This window comes from Camelus bactrianus, chromosome 7 (genome assembly GCF_048773025.1).
Source record: "Camelus bactrianus isolate YW-2024 breed Bactrian camel chromosome 7, ASM4877302v1, whole genome shotgun sequence".
Classification (NCBI taxonomy): domain Eukaryota; kingdom Metazoa; phylum Chordata; class Mammalia; order Artiodactyla; family Camelidae; genus Camelus; species Camelus bactrianus.
This window is the reverse complement of record NC_133545.1, coordinates 28,843,943-28,856,175: the sequence shown is the minus strand read 5'-3', so window position 1 is coordinate 28,856,175 and position 12,233 is coordinate 28,843,943. Positions and strand designations below refer to the sequence as shown.

General features: G+C 40.1%; 1 protein-coding gene across 3 annotated transcripts in view; it reads left to right on the top strand.

Moving 5' to 3' along the window:
* CFTR (CF transmembrane conductance regulator) overlaps positions 1–12,233 on the top strand; it is a 156,757-nt gene that overhangs the window by 141,033 nt on the left and 3,491 nt on the right. For all 3 annotated transcript variants that reach the window (XM_074367172.1, XM_045511119.2, XM_010947616.3), the window contains 2 exons: positions 3,734–3,823; positions 11,887–12,059. In XM_074367172.1, the coding sequence (XP_074223273.1) occupies positions 3,734–3,823; positions 11,887–12,059 (263 nt within the window). The remainder of the gene's footprint in view (positions 1–3,733; positions 3,824–11,886; positions 12,060–12,233) is intronic.

The window sequence follows — 12,233 nt, the reverse complement described above, 5'->3', positions numbered from 1 at the left end:
ACTACACTTAAAAAACTTTTGGGTGTCTAGTTTCAACGAGTAACTTTCTTCCTTCATAACTTTAAATATATATCTATTTTAAATAAAACTAATTAATATATAATGTATTTCCATACACTTGATGAATATTATATATAAATTATCAGGCTATGGTGAAAAAAAGGTAGGTGTACCATTTCTCAAGCAATTATGAAGAAAGATCAAAAGTTTTAATGGGCTGTTCATATTTCTCATTTACAGACTCTGGGTTGTGGTAGCTATTCTTCCAGAAGGAAGAAAAGTAGTATGGGCTGGACTCTGACCATGATTTTTCATATTTTTACTTCTTATGTTCACATCGGCCCATGTGATGTGATTTTTTGTAAATTTTTTTTTTTTTACAGATTTTTCTGTAAATATTTATTCAGGCAATATTTATTGAGCCTATACTATGTAAAGCCTGGGTGCTAATGACAGGGTCATGGTCTAGGAAAAGGGACAGGCATTAAAACCAAAATGCTCATAAATGCATATACAATTCTAATATTCACTGTAAGCTGTGAAAGTAAAGTGTAGGTATTATGACATCATATCTTGGGGGACCTTATTCATTATTGGGGATCAGGAAAGATACCTCTGAGGAAGTGACATCTAATTTGAGACCTGGAGGATATCTTGGCCATAGGAAGAAGGTGTAGGGGTTGAGATTCCCAGGGAGGGAGGATAGAATGTGTGGAATGAACTGAGGAGGTGGAGGAAAGCCATATATGTGGCTGGAGTGAAAAAGGGAGTGGAGCAGAGGAAGGAGCTGCATGGGCCAGGCGAAGCGGGAGGGGCTGAGTCACGCGCTGAGTCACGCAGGGTCTGCAGTCTGTCTTAAGGATTTTACATTTCATCCTGAATGTAATGGAAAGCTGCTGAAGGTTTTGTAGAAGGTTAACAACGTGATCCAATTTATACTTGTAGTGACGGCTTTGGTTGCTAAACGAGAGTGGACTAGACAAGAGGCAAGAGGGAAAGGCAGAAAATCAAGGGGGAGGTTCTTGAAGTGCTCAGAGAAGGATGCCTGGGGGCTTGAACTACATGGGGGCAGGAGAGAGAGAGAAACATGGGTTTGAGATCTATTGGGCAAAACAATCCACAGGACTGATGATTGATTCCTTCTGGGAAGATCAGGGAGAAATATAAGTTGTAGATGACTCTGAAGTTTGTGGACTGATAAAACAAAGGTGCTGTCTATTAAAATGTGAAAGCCCAGAGGTAGAGCAGATTTGAGAAGAAAGATGGCATCTCCCACATTTTACAATGAGAACACTGAAGCGCAAAGACATTAGGTTCCTGTTCGTAGAGATTCCTGCCAGGCCAGAGCTGCATGGCCACAGTATCTTCACAAGGCACCTTGCCTTTAATAACCTGTGTCTGCTTTGATGTTAGGATACCTTTGGCCTCTACCTACCTACCTCTACAGTCCTTCAGAAGAATGGGATTTTTTTCATTTAACCAGAGTGAAATTTCCTATTGCGCTGTTCTATTGGTTGTGTAAGTCTCCCTGAAGGTTACAAGGACACTACAACCCATGTAAAAGCTTTCAAATCAAGTCCTGCATAAGAAGAGGAAGATAAAGTCTCAGTTCAAGGTGCAGGAACTGAGCCTGTGGCCAGAGGGATGGTTAGCAGTGCTTAAATTAGACTCTGCTGATGAGCTATTTATAGACCCACCTGGGCTGCTCCTGCCCAATTTTTAATCTTTCGTGAGCTCCAGATCATGGATCAAAACTGGTCTGCACAGGACTTGAGGCACTTTGCTATGGTTTTGAGGAGCACAGGTTTGGAGATAAACATTCTTAGCTTTGAATTCCAGCTCTACGGTCTACTAGCTAAGTGACCTTGGGCAAGTCACTTAACTTCTGCCAGCTGTGATTTCTTCATGGACGAAAATGGAAGCTATTTCATTAGGTTGGAATGAAGACACAAAGTGATAACGCATGTAAAGAGCCTCACCTGGCTCATGGTAAGCCCGCCATAAACCGGAGCTATGGGTTCCAGCCTCTGAGTTCCTGGTGAAGATAACTTTTGTGAAGTAACATGTTGTCTGATACTTGGGAAACCCTCACAGTTGTTATTTCACATCTTTCTCAACAATGCTAGAAGCCGTTACATAAAAAACCACAATATTAAAATAAAAGATGTGAAATGCAGTAAATGGCAAAATTCCATCGGCAAGCCTTTGAACTTTAGGTACTAAATAAACCCAATTGCTTCATTAATGTATTGACTGGAGTTCTCAGAGCCACTTCTTGTTTAATTCTCTTTGGCTTATCAGAATTCCCCAGTAATGCAGTTTGTCTGCTCTCTTTAGCTTATTTTGGACATGACTTTTATTAACTTGGAAGCTTGGAGGAGGAGGCACAAATATATCCATCATATCTTATGATCTTATGAGTCGTATATTCTTCTCTCATATTCACGTCTGTAAAGCAGAGGGAGCACCCCTTAGGAGTGTGATTTGATGCAGATTAAAAAATGCCAGCATGAGTCTTCTTGTTGCCTCCTCCAGAGGTTGGCTGAGGTATTTGGCAACATTTTGTTCTTCAAGCCATAAATTCTGCTCCAGGGAATGAGGTCTCTAAAGTGACTCCCCTTAAACTTGGCTGCCATGGTGAGGATGCTCTCGTTCTGCCCGAGAGGCACAGACACCATTCATCCGGGGCCAACTTGCCTCGTGCAGTTCCTCACAGGTCAGATGGGCACTGAGCATTCTCTCTTAGTCTGAAGCAAACTGCGAAACCTAAGCTTTGAGAAATTTAACTCTCAGTTCTCCTTACTGGATGTTGTTAACAAAGGCAAAAGAAACAAGGCAGAGAAAGAATTATTCCGAGTGTTAACATCAGAAGTGTTTTTCAGTTCACCTACGTGTGCAGAGAGAGCTAGACATTATTGTTATTGTTGCATCAGCATTTCACTGAGACAGTGATTTTCTTTACACATTGGTTTAGTCCTATAGGCAGACCTAAGTAGACAGTGATGTAGCAAGTAGGGGTGATAGTTGTGCAATGCTCCTTACAGGAAATTAGGCTGTCGTTCTGTCACCTCAGCAGGATCTTCCTCATCTGGCTCCCTTCCCTTCTGTGACATGCATTCACATAAACAAATATTTGATTTTCACTCTTTCACCAGATGCTGAGTTGCTCCCCTCTTCTGTGTCTGGCTGGGTGTCTAAGTGGAAGTGTGCCTTGGCTTAGAGACCTATGAACATGTGTGTTTGAGTGCCTATAAACTCATACAGTTTCAAAATCCCTTAGGAAGCTAGGACTTATAAAAAGAAATCCGAAGAAAATCCGTGAACAAAATAGGAACTTGTTCTAACAAGTTAACTATAACTCATAAACTTATAATTTTTAACTGTTTAATTTTATATTACATTTGCTTATAATAGGGAATATTGCTAGAAATAAAACAAATTAATTTCCCATAACTTACAATGATCTCAATTTCTTTCTCCTAAGGACATTGGGATTTGATTAGTGTTCACTAAGGGCTTCAAGTGTAGCTATAGTATTTTATTTCTTAAAAAAGATACAAAGCAAATATGATAAAATTTGTAAAATGTAGGAACACTGGATGGTAAGTACATGGATGTTTGTTACGTTGTTTTTAAAGTATTTTTTTCGGTTTGGAATATTTCACAATAAAATAAGGGAAATATACAAATATGCTTAGATTATTCATGCTTTCCTCTTTTTCTGTTGCTATAGAAAGTATTCCTCTTTTCCGGAACATTTAGAAAAAATTTGGATCCCTATGGACAGTGGAGTGATCAAGAAATATGGAAAGTTGCAGATGAGGTAAGGCTACTAACTGAGATAATTTTGAAAAAGTTAGCTCATACATACATAAGAGTGGTCGTCATAGCTGAGATCATTTTCCACACTTACCTTTGTGCAAGTGTGTGCATGTGTATGTGTACAACTTTAAACTGGAGAACTCTAATATCCCTGGGGCACCCACTTCTTAGGATGAGACCTCAGTGGTGAGTCTCCAAGTATCAGGCCCCAGAGATTGCATGACTTTGGCCTTCTTCCCAGCAGTGAGCATCAATGAGACATGAACTGGGAGAGACCCCGACGCCTACACGTAGCACACTGGGATTATTCCTGATCCATAGGCTCGTCTCTCCACACTGTCTCATCTTCTCCTTGTCTGGGTTCTGAGCTTTCCTAACACAAGGCAGAGGCTTTGGTTTGAATGGATCTACTCTCTGGGAAGCATGGGTTTAGCACAAAAGGATGGTGACTATTCTGGAGCACCTGCAGATGGCTACGGTCTTCTGTAAAAGTCACCAGGAGTCAACTGCCTTCAGGGGTTATGACTATGAGTACCTTCAGGCAAAATGCCACATGACTTGGCTGTGGCCTACTTTATCCCTTGAGGTCATTAGGATATTGTATATGAAATATGTGAATTAAAATGGAATCTAAATTCCTAACTCATACCGTATATTTACCCAACAGCCAGTTCACTATAATTAAAGGCTTTATATGGAAAAATTTAGGGTTAGGGGAGAGTGAGAGTGGAAATCTTGGTTTCCTTAACAGAACACCCTAGCTCTTAACTGATAATTCTTGAAATACAGGCATTATATTTAAGAGAACAGGAACATAAACTCTTTAGGTTTATTAAACTTGAGATTTATGTCCAAAGCTGTGGATGATGGCAGACTACAATGATGGGACCTAACAACATTGAGATTCAAAGGTCTTCTTAGACAACAACTTTATTCCACCATTTCCAACATTTTTGGTCCTTATTGTAAAGCCCGATTCTGTTTATCCCAAATGCTCTTTCCTTGTCTGCCTCCCTTCAGAGTGGATCTTGCCAGGAGCTTTGAAATGCCTGTGAGTGTTAAACACTTACCCATTGAGTGCCCAACCTTCACATGCCCCTAATAAAATGCACTTAGAGTAACCGTTTTCATTATCAAAGTTTCCTTATTACCGAACAAACAGGGGTTTTAAAGAAAACATTAACTAAACCACAGTGACACATTTTAAGATCTTTGATGTGACTTCAGAGAATGAACTATAGGAACACAATGTGGTGGGAGAGAAACTTTGAAAGGAAGACATTGGACTTTAGAAAATCTGCAAGTATTGCCAAGTCAATAAAATTTACAGGAAATCAGAGTCATAAAAATAAGCTGAAATTTTAGAAGACATGGTTAAGATTTTAAATACCAATATAATACAAAAATTTTTACCTGTTTAGATTTCTGTTTGATCAACTTATATATAGGTATATCTATCTACTAATCCTTTTTAAAAAAATTTGCTGTTCACAAGCAGAGATATTGTGGCTGTCTTTACATGAATGTCACATAGTATTGATATGTTTTTGTTGAGGAGGCCTGAGAATAGCATACAGACAAATAAGCAACAGCCCAGAGAAGCAGAAAAGGCATTGGTTTACAAGTCACGGGTTTTGAGCTTTAACCCTATGTGGTTAAACATATAATTTGCCCAAACAGGACCTTTTGGGGGTGTCCTCAATTTCTCAACTGGACAGGATACTGGGAAGAAAGGTGTAAACCAGGACTGTTAAGGGCAAACTGGGATTGAATGTCATCTCATCTTGTCCTCCCTGTGACTTTGGTGTGACTTGTTTCTCTAGAAGGAAATGAACTGAATAACGCCAGGTAGTCAAACACCTGGGTCTTATCCCAACAGCGCCTTCTTCATAATTCCCCTTTGCCTGAGATGGAGCTCACACAATGACAATGCCAGGCCAGGGAACACTATTCCCACCTGGGACTTGGCCCCAGACTCCAGTGTGGAACCTTCTTTTTGCAGATGGGGACTGGATCTTGGCACTGGGTGCCTTATCATTCCACGGATGAATTTAAAGCAAGTCCAAGGGAAGGAAAGAGAGTTTCTATCTAAGACCTAGAACTTATTTCCCCACCCCCAAACTGCTTAGGGCTGGATAGCTTCTCCCCAGGAGCACTGACTACCAGTTGTGTAGACCAAAGAGAATTTCAAAAGAAGCTGACTCTTGACGGGAAAAAATAGACCTCTAACACTGTGGTTTAATAAATTGGTAGGGTTGTTGTAAATTTTCAGGCTACTATGTATAATGGGCCCAGGTGAAGGCTGGCAAATAATAGGTAGTAAGTGAATGTGAGCTTTTATAATCACATTTTCATGTGGTCTTCACATCGCTAGCTCTTAAATGTTGTTGTTTGACAGAGTCCTAATTATTGTCTTACTTATTCGTCCTGGGAAATTTCGTGCATCCTCTTAGCTCTAATTATTACCTCTATGCTGATGACTCCCAAATCCACTATCCCCAGTGTTCCTCACCTGACATCTCAGCATGGACAAGCACCTTCTGCCCATAGCGAGTTTCTTATCTGCCCCACCCACACAGTTATCCTGCATTCCCAGTCCCAGCGAGTGGCAGCACCAGCCCACAGCTGTCCAAAGCCAAGACCTACGGCTCATCCTTGATTCCCAGTTTCCCCACCTGTCTCCACATACCAAGACCTGTCAAGGCTGTCTCCTGCAAAAACTTCAGATGTATTCACTTTTCTCAATCCCCATCTCGCATCACTCCTAATTCTTATGAGGATTTTTGAAATAGGCTCCTGTCTGGTTTCCCTTTTATTGGCTCCCTAGAGTTCATTCTACTCTTTGCAGCTTTGCATCTGATCACTTGTTTCTCTCCTTCCCCAAGCTCCTTATTGACATTTGGGCAAAATCCACACTGCTTAAGGTGACTTATAAAGTCCCTTGTGATTTCATCTTTGCCTGCCTCTCAACTCTCTCCCCAACCTCCCCCACTTACCAAGATCCAACTACACTGAATTTCTTTGGTTTCTCCAAGGCACATGTGCTCTCTGTTCTCCAGAGGCTTTTTCACATGCTCTGTGCCTGGGACTGCCTGCCAGCTCTTCACTGCCTGCTCCTCCTCACTCAGGCCTCTCCTTACACACCCCTGCTCCCCAGAAACCTGCCCTGATGCTTCAAGTCTGAGGAAGAAGCCCCTCCGAGGTGTATCCTTTATCTCCACCCCTTTCACAGCTTTCCTTACACAGGAGAGAGATTTACTTCAACTTGTCCATGTTTCCCACCAGACTATAAGTTCCTCAAGGGCAGGGATGAGTCACTGTGGTATTTCAAGTGCTTAGAGTCACATTGGCCACATGGATGGTGTTCAATAAATATGAATGATTTGATTTGATTTGATTTGATTATTGAAATGAATGAATAAGTAAATGATTCAGGTGTAATGTATCATGAAGACAGCCTTGTCATTGATGCGCCATAGGTGTCACCATTAGCAATGAGGTTGCTGAGCCTGGAGAAGTCTGAGGGACTTGTCTGAGGTTGGTGGTGGGTGTAGGAACAGCTGAGTCCCTCGACTATGATCATGAGCTGTCCCAGTGTCTGTCATCCAAGCAGCACGGCTGTTGGTTTCAGGAAGGTTTAGAATAGTTTTAGAATGAATGAAAACTTTTTGGTAATTGTTTGCTTTTTAGATTACTTATAAAATAGTTTCCTTTCTTACACATTGATAATAAAGTAAGTTATTTTAGAGAGCAAGCTAAATGTCAGAAATTGTGGCCTTTTAAGTTGAAAATTTGCCCTGGAAAACCTACAGAGTAGCAAAAGGCATGTCTAAAGGGGGTTGGCAGAGTCTGTGTCAATAGACTGCCAATGGACTTACTCAGTCCAACCACACTTCACTCCTGATTTTCTTTTCAGAAGAAAATGCCTGGTCCTGTAAAGACTTCTATACATTTTTCAGTTTCATGTGTCACAAAACAAAATTTCTTCTTTGTAAATCGCAGTTTGGAAGTACATATGGTTTAGTAGCTCAACTGAATAAAGCTGGAAAATTCTCTTGTCCTAAAGTTCTTTATAGGCAGAAACTGTTGATGCTTTGATTTATTTTTAATGCCAAGTCGTAATGAAAATAATTAGAAATATTTAGATTCTAGTAGTTTTTAATTCACCTTAGTTTGGTCATAGCTAAGCTACAGTTTGTATTTATTTTTAACCTATTGAAAAATGGCTTGTGACAATAGTGTACATCATATTATATTGGGAATATATGTGAATATGTGTATATATACATGTATATATTTATTTTTAAATAACTCTGCTGTTAAAGATCACTGAAGTAGATGATCTCTATAGCAACTTCCTTTTCAGTCTCCCCCCACCCCAGCACCTTTCTCTTTGAACAGTAACTTCGCATTTATTATTTTTCTCCCCCTCTGAACTATGAGTTCCTTTGAAGGCAGGGCCCAGTATTATTCATCTTTGAATTCCCCGGTCTGCCATCGTACCTAGAATTTAATAAACTCTCATTAGGAGTCTATTAAGGAATACATGATGAAGCATCCAAACAATCACAAGGTTAATTTAAGCCCTTCTTATCAGCACATGGAGTTGGTAACAAGAACTTTGTATCTTTTAAAAAAACAATTATTAATCTGTCTTGCTTCCCATTTTCTCTCCAAAGCCTATCACTATGTCTGACAGAAAATAGGTAATTAATATATTTGTTAAATATTCACTGACTTCAAATTTAAAGTTTTACTAACTTATCTTGACCTTTCTCTAGTGAATATAATTTTAAAAGGTTTTTACTATGCCTGCAGTGAGTAAAACAGTGAGATAGGAATGTGGCCAAATGCATCCTAGATTGTTCTGTCTCGCCGTCATTTTTTTACAGTTTTGTTCTCTAAATGTTGACAGTACTATATGCTTAGGGACTTAATTATTTACTTGTGTTAAGAAATAGTGTCATTTGGGTAAAAACCATATGCTTTGCTCAGCTCTTTATCACAGGAAAGTACAAAGTATAACACCTAAAGTTGCTTTCCCAGTATGGCCTTGAGGAAATTAGGGTATGATTGGTGTGAATCTAAAGGTGCTGTAACATTCTTACCAGAATCTCAGCCTTGTTACTACGGGCATGACATAAATAACTAGTATTGCAATACTTCCTGATAACTTACTTTCCAAGGTGACTTGTAATGGGAAAATATTACAAATCTTATTGTCACACTAGGGAAGGGTTTCAGTGACCAGGCCCATGTTTTTGGATTTCCCAGGCTCGAACAATACTAAGAGTTAGGGTGGATTAGGTACTTACTACATGCTACACTCTGTGGCAAGCTCTTTCCACAAATTACCTCATTTAATCCTCGTTACAAGCCTTGGAAGTCTATTCCATTATTTTCCCCATTTTTTTCCAGTGAGGTAAGTGGACTTACAGTAACACCTGACATCATCAGCAAACGGGGGGTGGAGAGCCGACTGAAAGCCACTTCCGGGTGACTTATGAGCTGTCATCAGTCCTTTTCTTGATGCTTAATTTGACTTAAAATTCTCAAGTATTTCTGATTGATCTGAAATGAAATGGTGACATCTCTATCAGTGTCAAAGAACTTCTTATTTATCATTTATTTGTAAGGGATTTTATAGAGTCTTAAAGATGAGAAATCGGAAGCACACAGACAGGCAAAGTGACTTGTCTTAGATCACAGGCTATATTGGGAGAGCTTAAATCAGCATTATTCACTTACCATTAGTCATTCTGTCTTAAATTTGGGTTTATTTATCTTTCATCCAAACTGTGTTTGTTTTATTTGGCCAGCATTCTAGGAACTCAATATGTATTTGTTGAACAAATGAATGAATGTGTTGAGGCTGACAGGTCCCATGTTGGCACTGAACTGAAGAGCATGTCTTTACCCTCAGGAAGCCGACAGTCTAGCAGGGGAACTTGCACAAGTGCTTCCATGATCATGTGCCTGACTGCTGTAAAGGATGATCAGGAGTATTCGGAAGGGTAACCAGGCAAAGCAATGGCACAGACCTGAGAAAGTCAAGGTGGACAGGGACAGGGAACTACACACTGTGCGTTGAGTGCCACTGGAAGTAAAAGTTTAGGGGGCTTGATTCTGGATGCCTTGTATGCCACGTGAGAGAGTTCACTTATTCTGTCGGGAGGAGAGCCACCATAGCATGTAAAACAGAGAAATGATATGGTCAAACCTATATTTTAGAAGGATCCCTGGGTGGTTGTACAGTGAATCAACAAATCAACCACTTGGAATTTATAGTCTGAAGCTAAAGAGATAATTGGGGCCTGGACTAGTGCTGTTGTAATGGAGTTAGCAGGGAGGAGGAGGATTTAAGAAGTATCTAGAAGAGGTCCAGGGCTAGAGATAAAGATGAAAAATCATTAGCTTATCGGTGGTAGTGCATACCCTAGGAATGAATGAGAGCTCAGCAAGAGAGTTGGGAGAGTTGGGAATGAGGAAGGCTGATATTCAAGGGACAGGAAGAGGGGGAGTTAACCCCCACGTGATTATAGGAAGAAATGGTCATAGAGGGTATGGCTTCTGATAAGCCAAGGAATAGATGTTTGAAGAAGGAAAAAAAATCTGTGGTCTCAGGCAGTGGAGACAACAGATGCACACTCATTATTCAGGATTTCTAGATGGCAAAGGGGTGAGATATTAAGTAACAGCTAATGGAGAACCTGGAGGCAAGTAAGGGATTTTGTTTTTGTTTTAAGAAGGGGAAGACTAGCAGGGTCACAGGCTGAAGTCAATAAGAAGCCGATGTTGAAGACAGAGAACACAAGTCCTCCGACTCCTCACCCAAGGGCTCTTATTCACAGTCTCAGCTGCCTGGATCCAAAATCAGTATTATGTTTGAGTCTTCTAGGGTACATCAGAGTAGTCCCCCTTGTCTAATTAATATGTTTACATTTCCTACCGTCTCAGAAACTCTTTTCAAACATTAATGAATTCTCACAAAGTGATGTGGCTTTCATGAGAAACCCAATCAAGGCAAGGAGTATTGTCTACAGTACATATGATGGGCACACAGTTAATATTTGCTAAACAAACACAGTGATGTGGGCCATCTCTGAGCTCATCACTCAACTCATGAGTCTTTCTTAAGGCCATTATCTCATTCTGCCTATATTACATCTTACCTCCCAATACTAAATCCGAGACTTCCCAAGGGCGGGACATAATCATCTGTGTATCTCTTTAGCTCTCAAACACTCAGCAATACTTGGCAAAAAAAAAATATGCATCAATGAATATTTATTTAAATAAGTGATATGAGGCAAGATAGCATTTTTGTCTTATTTCAGAAGAATGGGTTTCTATATTTCATTTGCATTTTCAATCTATTTTTTCCATCTAGCTTAAAAAAATAAGCCATTGACCCTAATACAACTCTCAAATTTCACCCCAATATTTAAGTACCTTTGAATCTCTAGTAAGTCACTGCTATTTTAACTCCAGTTACTTTAACTTCATTTCATCAATTCCTTAAAATCAGTTTTTATGAATTGGTGAGATGAGTCTTGAGTTGCCCATATGTAGTTTTAAGTGGCTCCCCAGTTGATTTTTTATACTACTTTTCATGGTCTATTATGACAGAATAGAGGATGGAAAGTAGTTAAAAGAATCTGTCATGGCAGACTAAGTAATTGCCTTCTGTACATATTATCTTTTCTAGCATGTATTCAGTTGTGTTGTAATCATCTGCGTATGTCTTTGTAAACTCTGAGCCTTGCAGGAATCATGGACCATTTATCATTTCTTCATTACCTATTGTAGGACCTGGCAGTCATCAAAAATCTCCGGAAGAAAGAAGTACAGCGCTGAAACCAGCTGTAGACTGGTTTTTAGAGCTGTTGAGATTATACACAGTCTTCTGTTCAATTAAACCCAAATAACAGGAGTGGGGGTGGGGTGAGGGGCTGGTATGAAATGTAAGCTTTCAGCACTCCTGTGTATCTTAGGTGTTTTTAACCTCATAGTGGGTGACCTACCCTTCCTAAGCACAGTGTTTTTCCTCTTTCTTTTCTGCAGGTTGGACTCAAATCTGTGATAGAGCAGTTTCCTGGAAAGCTTGATTTTGTCCTTGTGGATGGGGGCTGTGTCCTAAGCCATGGCCACAAGCAGTTGATGTGCTTGGCCAGATCTGTTCTCAGTAAAGCGAAGATCTTGCTGCTTGATGAACCCAGTGCTCATTTGGATCCAATGTGAGTTTCAGAATTCCTGCTATTTAACAACACAGTGGGAGCAGAATCATTGAGGCCGACTTCATATTGACACAGATTTCCATCAAGCTGTCATGTCTGCAAGTGGAGGACGCCCTCTAGATATGAAATAATTGCCCAGCGGAACAGTTACTATTTGATGTGAGCACACGTGCT